Source organism: Strix uralensis, chromosome 7, assembly GCF_047716275.1.
Source record: "Strix uralensis isolate ZFMK-TIS-50842 chromosome 7, bStrUra1, whole genome shotgun sequence".
NCBI classification, from domain to species: Eukaryota; Metazoa; Chordata; class Aves; order Strigiformes; family Strigidae; genus Strix; species Strix uralensis.
The window spans coordinates 5,387,463-5,406,278 of NC_133978.1; the positions used below are offsets into that span (position 1 = coordinate 5,387,463).

Here is an 18,816-nt window from a genome sequence, read left to right on the forward strand (position 1 = left end):
AGATCCAAGCCTCGGATGGTGGCGTGCCTCCCCGGAGGAAGGAGCACACCCTGCGAGTGAACATACTCGACGTCAATGACAACCCCCCTGTCATTGAGAGCCCCTTCGGCTACAACGTGAGCGTGAGCGAGGTGAGCACCCAGCCCTGATCCTCTCCTTCCATCCTCCCAAGGTAAGGTCTGACCACAAGGTCTGTCTTGTGGTCAGACCTCACCCTCAGTGATTTAAGGGTTGCTGATCCCTTGCAAGCCTCACCTTGGGTGATTTAAGTTGCTGGCCCCTTGCAAGCCCTCACCTGTGATGGCCTCCTAGTTTTGGGCTAGGAGAGAGCGCTGCAAGCAACTTAAGCCCATGAGGCTGCAGGAACCAGCAGGAAGGAGAAGTGGCTACACACCCATGGAAATGCCACCGAAGTGACATAAGAGGCAGCACGGTGCAGAATAGAAATTGCTTTCAGGAAGCAGCTCGGCAAGAGCTAGATAATTAAGCAATAAAACACAATCAGGCGTGAGAAAAGACAACTTATTTCCTGACAGTTTAATTCCTGGACCAGGGGGGGTTCTCAATTTGATGATGAAAAATGAAATACAAGTAATAGCCAGTGACACTTAGCTGTGAGGAAGTGCTGCTCATGATTAATAGCTTTGCATTAAAGTTATTGCCCTGTTAGGGTTTTCTTATCTATTTAATACATGTTCAGAGCTGGTTGAAGAACAGAATTTCTGTTTTGATTTCCCCTGTAATGGGACTATCCAAAAATAATTAGCTGAGCTCTGAGTCCATTACACAGCCTTCACCTTTGCACAAACACTGGTTTTTATGCTCTTCCAGGCTGTGCCAGCCTAGATAGGACCTAATGCGCAGCTTTCTGCGGCAGGGAATCAGACTGGTTCATCACAAAAAATGGGAGATGCTGTAGCATAAGGAAAAAGAGGTGCAATTTCAGCATACGGTGACAGCTGTCTTTGGTGACCTACCAGCAAATGTCACGTGTTAGTTTTATTCCATTTCTTTTTAAAAACTAATATAGAAAATACATTTAATTTCAGAGTTTCAAACCAGGAAGATCTGAGCACTCAAGGAAAGGGCAGAGTTTTCCATTGCTAAGCCTCTGGCTGATTCCCAGCTGAGCTATCTGTGGCAGCGCAAGTAGCCTTGGTTAATTTTTTGCACGAAGATGCATCTATTACTAAAACATCATTTGCAATAAGCACTGCAAAAACAACATCCAGGAACTGGTGATTGAGAGCAGCCTTCTGCTTGGCTGCTGGGTGTTGGGGGAGAGTTTGGAGGCTCAAGCACCTGGAAAACCCCCACTCTATATTAAAATTATGTTATTAATGTAATTATTTATGTATTTCATATGTTTATGAGGTGCATGTGTTTCACGCTGTGTATCTCTGCCACTCATCCCGCCGTCTCACCCTGCAGAACGTCGGTGGCGGCACGGCAGTAGTCCAGGTACGTGCCACCGACCGGGACATCGGCCTCAACAGCGTCCTCTCCTACTATATCACCGACGGGAATGAGGACCTGACCTTCCGCATGGACCGTGTCACCGGCGAGATTGCCACCCGGCCCTCCCCGCCAGACCGCGAGCGGCAGAGCTTCTACAGCCTGGTGGTCACCGTCGAGGATGAGGGCAACCCCTCCTTGTCGGTGAGCCACCAAAATGTGCTTTTCAGGGGGGCATGATGGAGCTGGGCAGCACTGTGGAAGCGAACTTAGCACTGAGAAGTCAAGTATGGAAGGGGGGAACAGGCACAGGGTGCGATGTTTTGGTGACCCAGCCGTTTGGGTTATGACTCAGAGTCCAAATCTGCTGCGTACAAGTTTGATTCAGAGCCTCCTTCAGCGCCTGGTTCTGTGAGACCCTCTCTTGCAGTCGCTGGGGGAGCTGCCATCTCCTGTCTGTAAATGCCAAAAATATCAATAGCATCCCAACAGGCAAGTGTGCTGGTGGCTGCAGGAGTTGTCCTGCCCACCGGCTCCTCATGCTCTGAGTCTGAAAGGTCTTGGGATGTTGCTCACCCATCTCAGGGCAGGGACTTGCTGGAAACATGGTTCAGCTCACCGTGGACTCATGTGTGTCTGTTCTGGTGCTTGCGAATGAGAAGAGCTCTGGGAATTACTGCTATAGCCATTGCAGTCCCTGACATGCAAGATTTGGGCAGCCGTTCAGTTGCGTTGCTGTTGTCCAGAGCGCCCTGCCCGTGGTGAGCAGGGTCTGACCATGCATTTGGGGGCCAATACAAGACCCCGTCCATCATCCTTCAGTCTTAGGAGGCAGCTGCCTTGCTTTTTAGCTACGAGCGTGCAGGAGTGCCTGGTGGGAAACTGTATTTGTAGCCTGGCTTCTCTCCCTTGCACCTTCCCTGCTCTGTGAATAACAAGTCTCATTATTTGTGGCTTTAAGGAGGACTGTGGTGTGGGAGAGTCAAAAGAGCAAATAACATTTGGGGCACTTTCCAGCCCCGCGTCCCTCCTAACCATACAACTCTGTGGGGAGGTGAGCGAGCGCCTGTGTGCACAAAGCAAGCCCAAACTGTGAGATGGGGAGGAATGACACCCTGCGCAACACCCTGCCATCCTTCCTCTCGCCCACCTCCACTTGCTATCTCTTGCCATCTCTCTGATCTCCCAGCAGAGCTCTCGCTTCAAAGCCCTGCTCTACATTTTGAGGAAACAGGTTGCAGCCAGCAAACGCAAACTGTGGCTTGCAACTCTCGCTTCAGGCTTTGCACTCTCAACTCCTCCCTCCCGGGTAGTTCACACGCCTGCTTGTGCATCACCATCTATTTCTTAAGCTGTGCTGCCACTGCGGCTTAAATCTAGGTAAGTGTCTTCCCCAAAAATGAGAGGAGGCAGCTTCATGTAACTGCAGCACCTGATATCACCAGCTCCGACTTGTCCCCATTGCCCCTGCACTCTGGGAGCATCACTGATGCTGCTGAGGTGAGGAATGCCATGTGACAAGCCAGCAAATCCCATTGCCATGGCAATGCCCTCTTCCATTCCCGGTGCTGCAGAGGACAAGTGACACAGTTTATCGCTTCACGCTGCCAAAGCAGTGTCCCAGCAGCCTCACTTGTCCTCAGGGTTTCTGCACCACGTCACCAGCGCAAGTTATGCCAGCAACGACAATCAAAATCACGCCATGCTGAAGTGAAACAAAGCATCCAGTGACCTGATTCCTGAGTGAAGAGAAGAGTTTTGGCCCTTTTTGGAGCTTGAGGACACTTAGATCTTGTGAAAGGCTGTCCTGCATGTCGCTCAGTGACTGCTGGTCTCAAGCCTGGGTGATGAAATGAAGCCTGTCGGGAGTTTGTCACCCACCAGAAACTTTGGTTTCACAAGACTAGGCTGATGCAATGATGCACAAAAGGGAATTATTATTTGTAATTCATGCGTCCCTTCATGTGATTCAAGATTTGGCTTTCTGAGTATGGGAGAAGCAGAAGAGGCAGAGCTGGGAGAGGACTTGGAAGTCCTGTGGTGATCCATGATACCCAGGACAGCAAGGGTGCATGGAAGACTGGCCGTCCTCTTGGGAGCTGGAAATGCAGGGGCAAAAGAGTAAAATGCTGATGATAAAAGGAAAACATTTACCCCAAAAAGCACTGCGGGGAAGAAAACCTTCACAAGCTGGTGAGCTGCAACTTCAAGGTCTTGGCGTCCTTACTTGGGAATTTCGGGAGTGACCCAGGTTCTGTCTGACCCTGGTGCGAGCCTGCAGCTGCAGCTCCCCAAGGGCTGGCCCTGCTCTGGAGTCTTTGGGGCACTTCTGCAGCAGAAGGGAGGATGTTTGCCCAAGAGAGCTGCGGCACCCACATGTGCCGGAGCAGGGCTCCTCCTGGCACCCGCAGACCAAGGCACTGGTGCCTGCAGAGAGGCAGGGTGGATGGGCAAAGCCTCTCCTCACCTCCCAGACACTTGTCTTGCAGCCGCCTCCAGCCGCGGCTGCTTCAGCCTCTGCAGTTTCTGTTCCCGTCCGCCCGCTCTGAAACAAGAGTTCAGGTGAAGCACCGCAGCTCCTCGCCCTCCTCATGAGCGAAGCCCTGAGTGCTGATGCAGCGGAAAACAGCCAGCAGCGGGGCGCCAGCTCGATGTGCATTCCCAAGCCAGGTGCTTGCAAGAGCTGGTGGGACCCGGCAAGGTCCATGAGCACCTTGCTGGGTCACCTTCACCATCTTCTTCATCAGTGATGGGGACCAAGGTGGGGTGCCAGCACCCAGCATGCCAGGGCTCCTGCTCCAGTATGTGTAGAAGACTGGGTAGCCATCGCCTCTTTCCCTTAAAAGTCTTTAGTTTGCCTTCTGGTGAGCTCTCCATTTGGGAAACAGTCCCTGATGCCACGCAGTGCCCTGACATGCTGCACCACTGCTTCTGGCAGAGAACATGACTGCTCAGCTCACCTCTGCCTGCCCGCCGCGTCTGCCTGCGGCACGGGGCATCCCAAAAGATGGGATTCCTGCAGCACAGAGAGAAACCTGTCTCCAACAAAGCTTTATTCTGTCATCAAACAGTGCATTCATTAACAAACGGAGGGTTTCAAAGCAGGACCTGCAGGCAGACAAATCCTCCATGTGCCTTTCCAGCTGCAGCCACTGGGACGGGGAAGTGCGCACTGGGCGAGCTTCCCCAGCAAAGCCGGGAAAGGGGCTGAGCCATGGCTGGCAATAAAGCACAAGGTCCCGTGTTCAGGAAGTTATGTCCATGATGTGGGCGTTGGTGCTGGCTTCTCCTTTATCCAGTCCTGTAGCCAGACCATCTTGAAGTTGCTCTTGCTGAAGCCAAAACCAGGTTAGTCAAATCCAGGGTGTCCCCAGCTCATTGCAGAGGCAAACACTGTTTCCTCCAGCCACGTCGTGTGAAAATTCGGCATGGTGCCAGGGATGCTCTGCGCGGGCACGCTGCCTGGTACGGCTATTGCTCAGGTTTGACACTGTTTTGGTATGAGTAATGTTTATGTTTGTCTAGTGGCAATCTTTTCCCCACTTTACAACAAAAACAGAAGCAAGAGAAAAAAACCAAACAAATCCTTTGAGTAACAGAGTCTACCACAAGCTTTTATCTCCTCACCAGGGGCTGAGTCACGCTGGAGCCTGACCCATGGCTTCTTTTGGATAAGAGATGCCAGGGTGCTGCATTTGGACGGAGGATGCTGTGAGGGCACCCACGTCCCCTGGGGCATAGCAAGGTCCGCGGGCATGGAGGAGGGCAGTGGCCCCAGGGATGGTTGCTCTGGTGTGATGCCCCTTGGAGGATGGGGGGAGGTCAGCCAGAACGTTTCCCACCGCCCACTGTGTGCTCCCTTGCCTCCGCCTCTCCACAGGGGCTCTCAGCCACGTCACAGGAACATCCTCCAATACCCTCCAGATAAATATTCTAAATTACAGGCATTTAAAAAAAACCCAAACAAACAAAACCCATAAACATCCTTTTTTTCTTTTAATCAGCACTGATAATGAAACAAACAGAAAGACAAATTCCCCTGATCCCAAGCCGAGGATAAAATTGCACCAGAAATAAGGCTCTTCCCAACATGCGTTCAGCTGAAAACGCGGCAGCCTCACAAGTCCGTGGCTGTCTCAAAAGGCTGGTGGGGAAGGAGGGCTCCATCAGCTGCAGGGAGCCTCTCCTCTTCCTGTTTTGCAAAGAAAAAGATAGTATAAGGTTGGCCGGTGACCCTGTTTTGTCTCACGGTGGATAAAGTACTTTACCCGGAGAGGATGTTCAGTCAGAGATGCAGAAACAGGTTGATGCTGCACAGCTTAAACCCCTGGCAATAAGTTAAAACCTCGGGGAGGTTTGCAGGTATGGGTCATCCTTCCTTCCCTGCATCCCCAATTTTCAGCTAGTCTGTAAAACATGAACAATACAGAGCTCTTCTCCATAGAAATAAGTAGTTAAAAACCAGAGTCCGGGCAAGAGAGGTTCACTTCCAGCCCCAGGGCAGAGCCAGGACAGGAGGCAGGGACAGGGCTCCTGCACGCAGCTTCATTTTTTAATGCTTTGCTGCCCATGGCCATGCTGCCCTCCCAGGGGTCTCGGCTGGACAAGCATGGCGCGGTGGCTGCCTGGCCTCTCCCGGCTGTGACTGGGGGATGTGGTTTCCTCCGGGGACTTCAGGCTTTCAAGGAATTTGGTGAGTCAGGAACAGGATCTGGAAAAGGGCAAACCGAGGGTATTAGTAGTCCAGCTTGCAGCTGCAGGGAAAAGCTTCGGGAAGCAGCCAAACTCTGCTTTTGCACATAAAACAGAGGCTTTGGGTCCTTCCCATCTTCAAAGCCCTGGGACATGACGTCCCACATAATGCAAAGTTTGCAGCTGATATTTAACCCTCCCTTTCCCGTTCATCCCTCCTAGCTGCCCCTTTCCTTCCCACCCCTCGCACAGTGGTCCCCATGGGGGCTCAGCATTGCCGGTCACTCACCCAGTGTTGGGAAGAAGCAGTCCCCAGGGCCGGAGGGGGAGAGGGGGGTGCCAGGCTCAGAGAGCAGGTGCCGGCCAGACTCGGAGGGCTGCCGGCTGGCCATGTAGGAGAGCTGGGGTCGGGGCCGCGACTCCGTGCTTGCCGAGGGGACCGCCTCAAAGACGGGGTTTTCGATGCCCTGGGCGCTGCTGCAGGAGAGGAGAGGGTGAGAGGGGTGGGGATTAGCATTTTTCATTCGGGAGCCTTTTTTATCCCCAGGATTTTGGCTGAGCACTGGGAACGACCAGGAAGGGCAGGGAGCAGGTTCAGATGGTGGCACCTCTGCTGAGAGTGAGCGGGGAGCCCGGCACAGTGGGGAAAGCTTAGCCGAAAGGCACGGTGGTTTCAAACTCTCCTGGAGAGTGGTGAGATGCATGCCCTTGGCACAGGCAAAAAGAAAGGAGGCATTTCCCACTTGCAGGGAGGGAAGAGAAACAGTGGCTGCCTGGAAAGGGACAGGATCCTGGGCATGGGTGCTGCCAGCACCCTCCTCACTCTGCCCGGCAAGGATACATTCCAGCTTCAAGGGGAGGGGAAGAGAGGACAAGACCCTTGCAGGATCAGGGATGTGGGCAGAGGGGGTGGGGGGGAGCTGGAAGCATGTGGGTTTCCTCACCTTTCCATCCTGACGAGCTCGTGGGCACCTGCCAAAGACAAAACAGTTGGCTTCAGTGCTGGCAGCATGAAGCCCAGCGTCGAACCCAGACCCACTGTGTGCACTGTTTTCTGGTGTCTCATCCATGTCCAATTACTCCTATTCCTCTGCATTCCTCCCTCCCTTCTTTAGCATCAGCCTCTTCTTTGCTCCCAAACCTCCTCTGCAGCCCAGCCTCCTCACAAATTGAAACTACAGGCTCTGAAGAACAGAGAAAGAGAAGCTTTTGCCAGCACGGGGCAAGGTGAGGCGCAGCTGCGGCGCCTGGGCTGCAGCCCGGTCCTGCTCGTGCCTGTATGCGCCCACCACCAGCCTCTGACACCCTCCCGGAGCTCTGCAAAATACCACCCCGGCATTTGGCTGCCCCTGTGTTTGTCTGGGCAGCACCCTGTTATTTATTTCCTCATCCCCTTTGCTACAGCCACAGCGGTTTCTGCAGCCTGTTACTTGGGTGTGCTGGATGGCTGCATGGCAAATATCCCGAGCCGAGATGCACAGGTTTTGGCCCAGACTGTGTCAATGGAAAGCGCCCAGTGGAAATAACCTGTAGCTAACCTGGTCTGAGACACCCCAAAAACAAATCCCCCTGGGTTTTGCCTTCCCTCTTGGGTTACGTAGCATCTAGGTGATGCTTTGTAGCACAAGGTGGGGGAACTGCACCCCAGCCATGGCAAAACAGATGCATGAAGGCACACGGCCAGTCTTTTTGGCCAGGGATGGATGTCAGAAGCACAGTTCCCGTTCTTGTGGCTGGCATCATGCCCACCGCTGCTGCAAACACCACTTCTCCAAAGGGTTTGCTCAGAGCCACAGAGCTGCCCACCAAGCTCAGTGAGAGAAACCACAGGGCCCCCGGCTTGCCCAAGACCTGATGAAATAGCTGTGCCACTTAAGGTGGTGCCCCTTTCTGCTTAATTACTGAAATCACTGGCAGTGGGGGGAGACCTGGCTTGCTGCAGTCCTATTGTCATAGACACATAAGGGGTCTCTTTAAAGAGGGGGGGAGAAAAAGCACGAATAATGCTTTCTTCTAGCACTTAGAAGGCAAAGCTTCTATTTCAGCTGTGCAGTGGAGGAGGGAGGGATGAGTAAATGAGCTGATTGTTGCAGTGGAGAGGGAGGAAAGGGCTCAGTGGGGAGGGGGTCTGACAGCATCTTTGCAGTCTCAGTGTCCCCAGCACAGTCCCAGCGTGCCTGGCAGGCATTGCAGGCCCCCCTCCCAACCCACACTCCTCTCTGGTAGCCTGCAGGCACACACGGTCCTTCCCAGGACAGTTTTGCAGGAGGCACCTGGCAGGGACCTGTCTTTGGGCCACTTTACACGGTGTCTGTGGGACTCAGGGTCTGAATCAGCTGACCCCAGGAGGACACATCCCATTCCATAAAGGCCATGCTGGCAGAGCCCAGGAGATGGCTGTCCCCACCAGTGGCTGGCAAGGGAAGGGTACGTACGTCTGCTGCTGACGGCTTGTCTCTGCTTGTAAATCAGGAGCAAGATGAGGGGCAGGCAGAGGATGCCCACGATGCAGGCGCCTGTTGCCAGTGCAGCAGCTGTGATATCTGCAACAGAAGAGGGCAGAGCTGGAGTGGGTGGTGAAGGAGAGGGGGGTTCACCCTGCATTTCCTCAGTTTCCTCAAGCTGTAGCAGAAGCACGGGGCAACACCACTGTTGCCCCATGTCTGATGAAACACAGATCACGCACACACTGGCAGTCTGCTCCTAGCAGGATTCGTGATGGGATACGTTGCTGGTTGCGGAGATAAGCCCTGAGGCATTGGTTTAGGACCTTGACCAAAGTCCCTCATTGCTGGAGGATATCCCAAGGTCTTTCTTTGGTATTCAAGATATGAGGAGAGAAGCAGGCGCCCTGATAAAACCCTCTGAAGTCAGCAGAAAGGCTCCCAGTGATTTCAAAGAGTGCTGACTCTGACCCATGGCCAGCTTGTCAAAATTAGGCTGCCTAAAGTACTCGGGCATCAAAGGACTCGTTGCCCAAGGTCTCTGCTATCGAACATGCCCCTGCAGAACACTGCCCACGGAGGCTCCCCAGAAAGGCTGGCCACCTGCAGGCACATCTGTGGCCATCAAGGTCCATGTGGGACAGCTTGTGGCAGGGTCAAGGGCTGCCTAAATCAAGGGCAGGTTCAGCTCAAGCCCTCCTTTCCTGCACATCCATCTGGGGAGGCAGCTTTTTGCTCCAAGTGTGTGTGTGTTTTGTGCGGGGTGGGATTTTTTTTCTCTTTTTCTTTTTTGCCTGGCAGGACAGGGTGTCCCAGCACTTGAGACTGCGGGTTTGAGACAGAAAGCACTTGTTGTGGGGAGCAGGGGACAGTTTCCCATGGCTGGGCTGGCCCCAACCATGCTGCAAAGCAATTTTAGCAAAATCTGCCCATTTAGCAGCCAGCAAACCGGGGTAGACAGCACGACCCACAAGAAACCACCTGCATAGCAAAGTGTGGGTACCTCCAGCGTCTAGACACATTGCTGGGGGAGCCTCATGTTGTCTGAGCGCTCAAGCAAGATTTGGGTTTCCCCTGCTAGAGCATCTCTGCTCGGGGCGAGGTGGCATGGGCTTGGGATGGCAGCAGGGTGTTGCAAGAGGTTCCTGCAACTCTTTACTTTTCAGTCCCTTCCCATCTGCTTGTGGCAGCAGCTGGTAAATCCCCCATCATGTTTTGGGTGGGATCCGGTGCTTTATAACTACAGGGTGAATGCTCTCCACAGGCTTCAGGACATTCATGTCAAGGTGACAAGGCCAAAGGAGGCTCTCCTCAGCCTGAGGATGTGCCTGTCACATGCACCCCATGGGGGCAGCTTCGGAAATCACCCTCCGCACACCTGAGGGTGGGGGAGGCTGCATCTGGACACCAGTGTGTTAGTAGCAAGCAGCTGTCCCTAGCGAAATAGATAGGCCAGGACGATGAGCAGCACATTGGCGAGGGGGGATTTTTCCCTTTACCTTTGCTGCTGGTGGTATGAAATGTGCAGTTCTGAAGCCCTTCTCTGCCTGCAGAGGAGAAGAGAGGAGTGTTAGATCTCAGGCGATTTGCTCAGGTACCACAGAGCTCCCACACCCATTAGGTTTGCTTGCCTCTACTCACCAGTATTGAGAAAACCAGCCCAGAGCATCCCAAAAGCTTACACTGAGATTCCCGCTGCAAGACCCATTTTCCCCCACAGGGGCAGGGCCCATCCCTGGCCATGCAGGCTCTGGGTTTTTTTTTTTGTCTAAAAGAAAAATTATCTACCCTAACGCTGCAAATCAAGGGCAGGAGATGCCTTCCCCTCCATCTTGTGCTTCCCTGGGCCGCTCTGCCCCTGGGCTGCTGCCCTGAGCTTATCTGCACGCCCTGCATCCTGAGCAATGCCTGTAGTCCTCACTGGGGCTTGGACCACCGGCCAGCTTCTTTTATGCTGAGGTTTGTTTTCCTCTCTTCCAGGAAGAGGTTGAAGAAGATCAGTGAAACTATGTAGCATAGATTTTATTGCGTTCCAGCCTCCTGATTTTTTTTTTCTTTTTTTTTTTAATGTTCCAACACTCTCTGGCCCTAATTCAAACCCTTTCAACATCTGCTGCTCTTTGACTCTTGCAACATGGCTTGGGCTGTCAGCATCACCACACCCTCTCTCCCCAGCCCCAGCACTGCACCCCAGCATCCCCCACCAGCCCTTCTCTACCACCTTGCTCCAACGCACCCTGGCATGAATGGGGGTCTGGCAGGAGCTCCCCTTTCCCCCCCCTCACCTTGCTGGATTTGTAGCTCCACGAAGCCATGAGCAACCTGCAGGGTGTGGGGCTTGCCATGCTCTCGCCTTGCCTCCACAGCATAGCAGCAATAATTCCCGCTGTCCTGCAGCGTCAGGTTCATCACCATGATGTGAAAGGCACCGTGGTGGTCAGGGACAAACTCCACCCCATGATGGCTGCCTTGCCCCCCGAGGGGGGATTTTTGGGTGCCGTTGCCCAGCGGCTCGTGGTGCCTGCCCAGGTCGTGGTGCAGCTCCTTCTCGGTGACATTGCGGATGTGCTTCTTCTCAGAGCAGCTCTGGTCGCCGTTGCTGCTGAAGTACCAGGTTTTGTAGAACAGGTCGTGGCGGTCGGCAAGGGGACCACTGATCCGGCAGGTCAGGGTGACGTTCTGGCCCTCGGGGCAGATGCAGAGCGAGTACGGGGTGGTGATCAGAAAAGCTGTTGGCCCTCCTGCCGGAGAGAAGGCACAGCGGCCGAGTCAGACCCTACAGCCCTGGGCTTACCCTGAGTTCATAGCAAAACGGGGATCCCTCCCCAAACAAGCACTGCAAACCCCACCGCTGATGTTGGCAGAGATGGCTAGGAGAGAAATCAGAGATCATCAATATCAGCCTGCAGGCAGAGGGAAAAAAGACTTCACCCATGCCCTTAGGGCAAGAAAACCTCCCCATATCCCAAGACAAGGGAGAGGGGAAGCACAGCGTAAGCCCTTCGCTTGCTCTGTAGCAACGCTCCAGCAGGGCTGGGGGCAAAACTTCACCCTAAAACAAGCCCTGGAGGAGAGACATGCTTTAAATATAGCTGAGCATCAGCTTTTAATAGCAGCAGGAGTTTGCCTGGGGCTGGCAGAGGCGTGGGGCAGGGAGGCGGGGGGCTTCTACGGAGCACCAGACCTCTGCAAGGCATGCAGAGGATGAGAAGAGAAGCGGGGCAGTGGGGTATGGCTTGTGAATGAGGAAATACAAGTGCTGCTGAGCCAGCTGAAAAAAAAAAAAGGAGAAAAAAATAAAAAGAAAATAGCTAGGAGGAGCCTGTGCCCCCCGAGATCAGGCAGGGAGCAGGTCCCACCCTTCTTGTTTTTCAGCCCCTGGGGAGGAAAAGGGGGAACTGGCCAACACCAACTGTGGGGAGCTGCTTGAAAATGAAAACAATTTTCAGAAAGAAATCCCTGACCGCTGTCAGCTGCGAAACATGGGCGGGAGGCCTGGCAGAGGCGCAGGAGCGAGGGGCGTACTGCGGCGTTACTGGTCCCATCGCAGCACGCCAGTGGAGCGTACTGGCGGGTAAGGGAAGCTGTGTATGAGGGGAGAGAAAAGAGCACAGACAGTTCAGTCTTTGGTGCTCTGGCCCTGCCGCTGCTTTGTGTTTGCAGAAGTACATACGTCACCTTTGAAAGCTGAAGAAAAAGCAAATTCTGGGTTCATATTCTTTCAATTATTGAGCAAAGGAGGTTCCTGGGGCTGGTTTGCAACAGAGAAGATGGTATGAGGAAAAGGTGTTCTTTTATTTTGGTAACATCCTGTTGTGCCATTAGCTCCGCCGCTGTTTCGCTTTGAGGTTTTTCACTTGCTATATCGAGCAGGCGTCAATCACGGGCGGGGTGTGCTGTGCCTGCCCGCAAGCCATCCAGCCGGGCAAGAGGCTCCTCATCGCAGGGCTGCCCGGAGAGCATCCTCCTCTGTGCAGGGTCACCGTGTCACTGCCCCGGCACGAGGCTCTGCTTGAGAGCGAAACTGAAAACATCCCCTGGGCCTTCCACCCCTCATGGCTATTTACGGCTGTTAGGATGGCAACGTAAGAACAGCCGTGAAGCCCTTGAGTCCTAGCAGCCTCCCTGAGGGTGCTTTGCAGGGAGAGGGGGGTTTGGGGAGGGGATCTGCCCCACCAGCCCCTCCCAATCTGCAGCGAGTCCCCCGCAGAGCCAGGGATGGCATGACCTTTGCTAAACCACTCCAGCTAATTGCTCCACCTTCCTGCAGCCGCCTCAGCCTGCTCCTCACTGCATGAGAAGCAGCACATCCCCCAGGGCTGCTCTGGGGCAGAGGTTTGCGTGGCCCAAGCTCAAAGCTGCCTCATTTGGTCTTGGTTTCCAGCCCTGGCTTCTCCTCATCCTCGGATGCTGCTGGGGCTGGGATGCTTGGCCGGGCTGGCTGGGTTTTTGGCACACAGCGGAGCGGGTGGCCCACCTCCTTGCCAGTGCTCCAAGCACAAAAGGCACCTCAGATGTGTTTCTCAATACCTGCCACAACGGGAAGTGCCCCATTCACATCGGGGGTCCCCTGGGAGCCAGGGGAAGGGAAGCCAGGGCTCTATTGGAGGAAGCCGCACTTCCAACACCTTGCAAAAGTATCTGCGGGAGTCTTTGTTTTCCACACACTCCCCCCTCAAATAAAACAGGGCCGTCCCGCTCATCCCCGCACAGTTTGCAAAGCACTGCCTTACTAAAACATCCAGCCTCCACCTCCGGAGCTTGATGGGAACCGTCTGGATGGAAAGTCAACACAGCCCACGCTTTCGGCAGCAGCACCCAGCCGTGGGGAGGGACAGAGGTTACCACGTGTGCAAAGCCTTCAGCATGATCAACTTCCCTTCTTTCTCCCAAGCAGGGGACAGCTTCCAAAAGCCATCGAGCAGAGGAGAAAACAGCTGGGGAGGAGAGCTGGCAAGGCTCAGCATGCCCCACAGCAGTGCCAGGGAAATTGTTGTTCCCTCCCCAAGATGTAACGAGGCTTTAAACCCATGCTAGATGCCAGATGGTGCCCAGAGGAAATGTCTTCTGTCGGCGTCTTTACACTAAAGCTCCTGGATCTTAATCTCCCCCAGGTGCTGTGGCCTTTTTCCATGCCCAGACCCCAGGTTTGGCTCCATCCCATCCCAGTCGGACCATTCCCTTTGAAGTCAGCACTGCTGGCAAGTGTCAAAATAAAGCCAGATGCCCGTCTCTGTGCATCTCCAGCTGAGAGAGCCTGGACCCGTCGAGGTCCGAGCCGAGAGCTGTTGTCTTGTCACCATCTGGTAAAGACAGAAGAGGTCTCAAGCAGGTGCCAGAAGTGCCCCTCTTTGTCTTTGGCACCTCTGTATCTTCGGCTCTGACCCGCGGCGTTGCATCAGTGCGGCACAGAGCCCCATGCAACGCTGGTACATCCCCGGTGCCGGTGCCACTGCCTAGCTTGAAACCTGGGAGCTCTCCTTTCAGAGAAAATGAAATGCAAAAAAGTGCTAATGCCAAGGAGCCTGTCTTGCCAACCAACAGCTTAAATAAAACAGGATCTCATGCCAAATTCTGTGTCGGTGACCAAAAGCCTCTCCTGGCTGCTTCTCCTAATTTTGGTCCACTGCTCTGGCAAGTAGGTGTTTGATTTACACTCCTGTGGCTTACAGAAGTGATTTCCACACCATGCCACCTCTTTCCACTCCAGGGAAATCTGAGTGGCAGGGCTGCAGCCTCTGGAAGGGTTCACCCACAGCAGAGGAGGGCTTTCGGAGAGAGAGCAGCTGCTCAGTGCTGAAGTGAGGAACCCGGCTTTAATTCCTCTTCTGGGAGATTTTGTAATGGACTCACATGAAAGTGCTGCAAGCCCCAAGGCCACTGTGCTGTCATTATGCTTCAGAGTTATCAGCCAGGTGAGATGTGCTGGGGCATCCACACCTCAGCACAAGTACTTACAGCAGGAAATTAAAAAGAAGATGCCAGTTAACAGCCCTCGTCTCCTGCACCCTGAGGAAGCAAATGGCTTTTCAGCGGCAGGGCTCTTCCCTGGGTACTGATCATCCAGGCTGTGGGGAGAGCAGCCTGGAGCTACTGCACCCGCTGGAGGGTCCTGCCTTGCTCCTCTTCCAGCACAGCCCTGGCCCAGGGGCAGGGTCACAACGCTGAGTTTGCACTTGGGATGTGATTTTGGAAAGCCCAGCTCAGCTGCTATCCCTTGGATGGAGAGGAGCTGCCTCCCCATCCACCTAGCTGCCAGGGTCCCCAAACTGCGTGGGAGCTGGATGTCTCCAGAGGCTCTACTTCTCCATCAAGCCCTGCTAAAATTAGCCAGGGGTTCAGAAAGTTTTGGCAGGCGCACAGTTGCACAAAGCTCAGTTCCTCTGGCACCAGGCACACATTGAACATCAGTGTCCAAGCTTGTGGCATTGCAGAAAGCCTGATGTTCAGTCCCAGCACCCCAGACCTGTCAATGAAATAATCTAAAGCCCCACAGAGATGCTGGGAATCGCTCCCTGATGTCAAGAGACTCAGATGAGAAGCAAAGCACACTCCAGTCCTCACCAGCCTTGCTGTCCCAGAGAAGAGAGGATGTCCTCATTGCAAGGGAGCATCACTTCTTCCTGGGGATGTCCTAGAGGCAGTCACTTTGCCATCCCAGGACAGAGGGAGAAGTCAAGCCTGATAGGATGTTCGTCCTGTGCAGGGCAAGGAGGGACCACGGTCCTTCCCAGCTTCATCCTCTGACCCTTCGGCGACAGACAAACTGCTGTTTTAATTGCCACCACCCTTGTTTCACTGCCTGACCCCGGAGCCCTGTTACGGACATGCTGCCTGCAGAGTCAGGCATGAAGCGGCCCCCCGCCTCCCAGAGAATCCCCCTGCCGTGCTGGCAAGCAGCCGGTGAGCTTCCAGCACCGGGAAGTGCTCACTCAGGGGAAGAGAAACTCGGTGACCGCACACAATGATCCTGTCCCGGCTGCCCACCCGAAGAAGCTGCCTGGCACATCCCAGCGATTATGGTGGAGCAGAGCATCCTCAGAGAGGGCATCCCAGCCCTGCTCACACAAACCACCTCTCTCTGCTCCCCCAGGGCTGAGGGAAGGCTCCTTTCACCACGGTGTGGCTGGGGACCTCCACAATGCCGTGGCAAAGTGCCACTCGGGAATGGGGCAGCTTTTCCACCCCGGGATCCCTGTCAGGGGGCTGGCAGGGACAGGGGGTGCTGCTTTCCTTCCACACACGTTAGATCAAGGCGAAGGAGGAAGGAGGAAAACCCAACCCCAGAGTTTTAAAACAGCTGCTCCCCTGCAGCCCCTTTCCCCCGACGCAACCAGCATCGTGTGAAACACTGGCTTGATCCGCCCCCCACTCCAAAAATCACAGGGTGAGGAAGTAAATAACCCCCGAAACGCCCCAAATTCCTCATGCCAAGGGACAGCCCCAGCCGGGCAAACGCGGTGCCCCAGTGAGGAGAGTTTCTCTGGGCGGGGAGGAGAGGAAAGCAAGCTGGAGCTTACCGTGGGAAGCGAGCAGGCAGAGCGCGGCCAGCAGCAGCCCAGGCCGGTGGGACGTCGCCTCCATCGCGGCTGGGGCAGCCGGAGGGAGCTCGCCTCTGCGGAGCGGCCCGCAAGCTCTGAGCAGCCCCGCAGCGGCAGCCGGACTCGCACACACAGGAAATTTCATTGAGTTATTACACGCAGCAATGGAGAGAACTGCGAGCACCCCCAGGAGGTGAGATGCGGCAGGGAGCTGCGGGCTGCACCCCAACCGGGCATCCCGCCGGCGGGCGATGCCTCAGTCCCCACCCGTTTGGGCAGCAGCGGGTACAGCTGCTGGGTTTTTTCCTTAAAGCATTGCAGGGTTGGCTTAGAGCAAGCTGGGCCCCCTGCGTGCATTTTTGGGGTGCACAAGAGGTAGTCGAGGAGGATGCTCACCGTGCTGGGGGACATATGGGTGCTCAGCCATGAGGGGCTGGGTGCTGGTCCCCATTCCTTCCCTGGCAGGAGCAAAGAATCCCTTGGGGCCAACCTCCAGCTTGCTTGATTAAAGTGCACTTTGCTTGTAATTACTGTTTTTCCCATGTTTGTGAGGATCAAGCAAGCAGAAACCCTCCTGGGATGAACAGGAGACAAGTACAGAGAAGCGTAACTCAAAGCAGTGCCGGCTCAGGGAAGAGAACGGAGCTTTCCCCCAAAAAAGGGGAGAAAAAGATCCCCCTCCCGCAGCCCATTTACACAGGGGGAGACCTTTACTCTGCCCTCGAATAGCAAAGCAACACTGAGGGCTGACTCACGTTAACTCTTCCTGGAGCTTCGCTTCGAATTCAAAAGGCATCAACAAAATCTCCAGCTGCGGCTGAGGGCCACCTCAATTCAAAGCAGTGTTCCCTGGGAAGTGGAGCCTGGAGGTTTGCAAACTGCAGAAAACTTTGCTGCTAACCTGCTCTGAACTTGGAGCATGCAGTGAAATAGAAAAGTAGCTAATTACCCTGTGGCTTTGTGGTTTTTACAGCAAACAACACGTTTGTGATCATCACGTCAAAAATGTAACCCTTGTCTGGCTGGAATAAATTTGTTGCCGGGTGAAGGTGTAGGCACAAAGTCCAGAGACTCCAAGAAAACGGTTTATCATCCTGAGACCCCACCTCTGAGTTGAGCCCTTAGGCAGGGTGGCATGTTCTTGTCACCTCCCTGTCCCCAGGTGTGCCCCCATGGTGACACACCCAGAAAACAGCCTTCAGTAAGGACACCCAAGGGCCTGTGCAGGGACAGATACAGCTGAAGGAGGGTCAGGACAGTCTGAGCCTGGCCAGGAGTGAAACTGTGGTCAGCATGTAGGTGGTGGGACCTGCAGGAGGTCAGGCCAGTTGTCCAAAATGCTCATTTTTGTTCCTCCCCTGAGACATGGCAGCATCATCTCCAGGTATTTTCCATCCTACCACATTGCCACCCCTGGTAATAGCAACCAAGGTGTCCCCAATGTCAAGGTGAGGACTCACATGTGCTTTGTCCAAAGGCAGCAAGGCACGATGGGGTTCAGCCCCTGGCTTTCCCTCTGCTATGGGCTGCTCCCTGCTGTTACCAGCAGTGGTAAAAAATGGATGAAAATGAGAGGGAACCCACAGAGACATGCTTTGCTTGGGAACAAGCATGTGATTTTATCTCTGTACTTTTATCTCTGTACCCAACCGTTACCTGGAGATGTGTCTGCAGCCACGGCTCATTTAATTTTGAGCCCTGCATCCCGCTTGTATTTCTTGACAAGGTTGAGCCCACGTTGGTCATTGACCTTGACAAGTCCAGCCTTCTCCAGCCAGCTCAAGCAGTTGGAGAGCCAATCCCTCTATGGTGCTTAACGCAATGTCCCCATGTCCCACAGGCCACCACCACAGTGTACGTCACCATCCTGGATGAGAACGACAACGCTCCCACTTTCCAGCAGCAGCTGTATGAGGTGACCCTCGACGAAGGTCCTGACACGCTCAATGCCACCCTCATCACCGTGCAGGCTGTGGACCAGGATGAGGGACCCAACGGCACAGTTGCGTACGCCATCACCGAAGGCAATATTTTGGGTACCTTCGACATCAACAGCACCACGGTCAGTAGTAATGCCTGCCCCATCCCAGACATGTCCCTGTCCCGCTCCCTTCACTCCTGACCACTCTCCCCTCATCTTGCAGGGACAGATCCGCACTGTGAAGGAGCTGGACTATGAGATCAGCCATGGGCGTTACACCTTGATTGTCACCGCCACTGACCAGTGCCCCATCATCTCGCGCCGGCTGACGTCCACTGCCACGGTAGGGAGCTGCCGACAGGGTTGTGACACTGCAGCCTCTTCAGGGTTGAGGAGTTCCCCCTGCGAGCAGTTTCATATCTCCTTCCCAGTGGTCACCAGTTGCTTTTCCCACCAGTGGCCAGTTTGCCCAGTTGCTGTCCCCCCGCTCCCTCACAGGGATGGCAAAACAGGGACGTGGACAAGGGACGCTTGTGGGTTAATTAGCCCAATTATTTGGTCCTGCAAAGACACAAACAGAAGAAATTCCTGCAATTGCTTTTAAGTTGCATTATATTATCTTTAGATGTCCCCTTGGTTCTTCTTGCTTAAAGGGACAGTAGCTAGTAAAGCATTGCTAAGAGCATTAATTTCTGCTTCATCTTTATCTTTTCAGATTATTTATCTGCTTTTTAAATTCTTTTTTCTTTCCTTGTATGGATGT

At 54.3% G+C, this 18,816-nt stretch overlaps 2 protein-coding genes across 2 annotated transcripts in view; one reads left to right on the forward strand and one right to left on the reverse strand.

Moving 5' to 3' along the window:
* CDH23 (cadherin related 23) overlaps positions 1–18,816 on the forward strand; it is a 215,113-nt gene that overhangs the window by 178,375 nt on the left and 17,922 nt on the right. Inside the window, exons 36-39 of the mRNA XM_074874229.1 lie at positions 3–131; positions 1,432–1,659; positions 17,973–18,194; positions 18,277–18,396. Coding sequence (XP_074730330.1) covers positions 3–131; positions 1,432–1,659; positions 17,973–18,194; positions 18,277–18,396 — 699 coding nt within the window. The remainder of the gene's footprint in view (positions 1–2; positions 132–1,431; positions 1,660–17,972; positions 18,195–18,276; positions 18,397–18,816) is intronic.
* VSIR (V-set immunoregulatory receptor) lies at positions 5,432–16,316 on the reverse strand. The gene is made up of 7 exons (XM_074874230.1): positions 16,112–16,316; positions 10,877–11,332; positions 10,091–10,138; positions 8,583–8,690; positions 7,092–7,119; positions 6,437–6,624; positions 5,432–6,166 (listed from the first exon to the last, which is right to left on the reverse strand). The coding sequence occupies exons 1-7, from the start codon at positions 16,275–16,277 to the stop codon at positions 6,129–6,131; spliced, it is 1,032 nt and encodes a 343-aa protein (XP_074730331.1). The 5' UTR covers positions 16,278–16,316; the 3' UTR covers positions 5,432–6,128.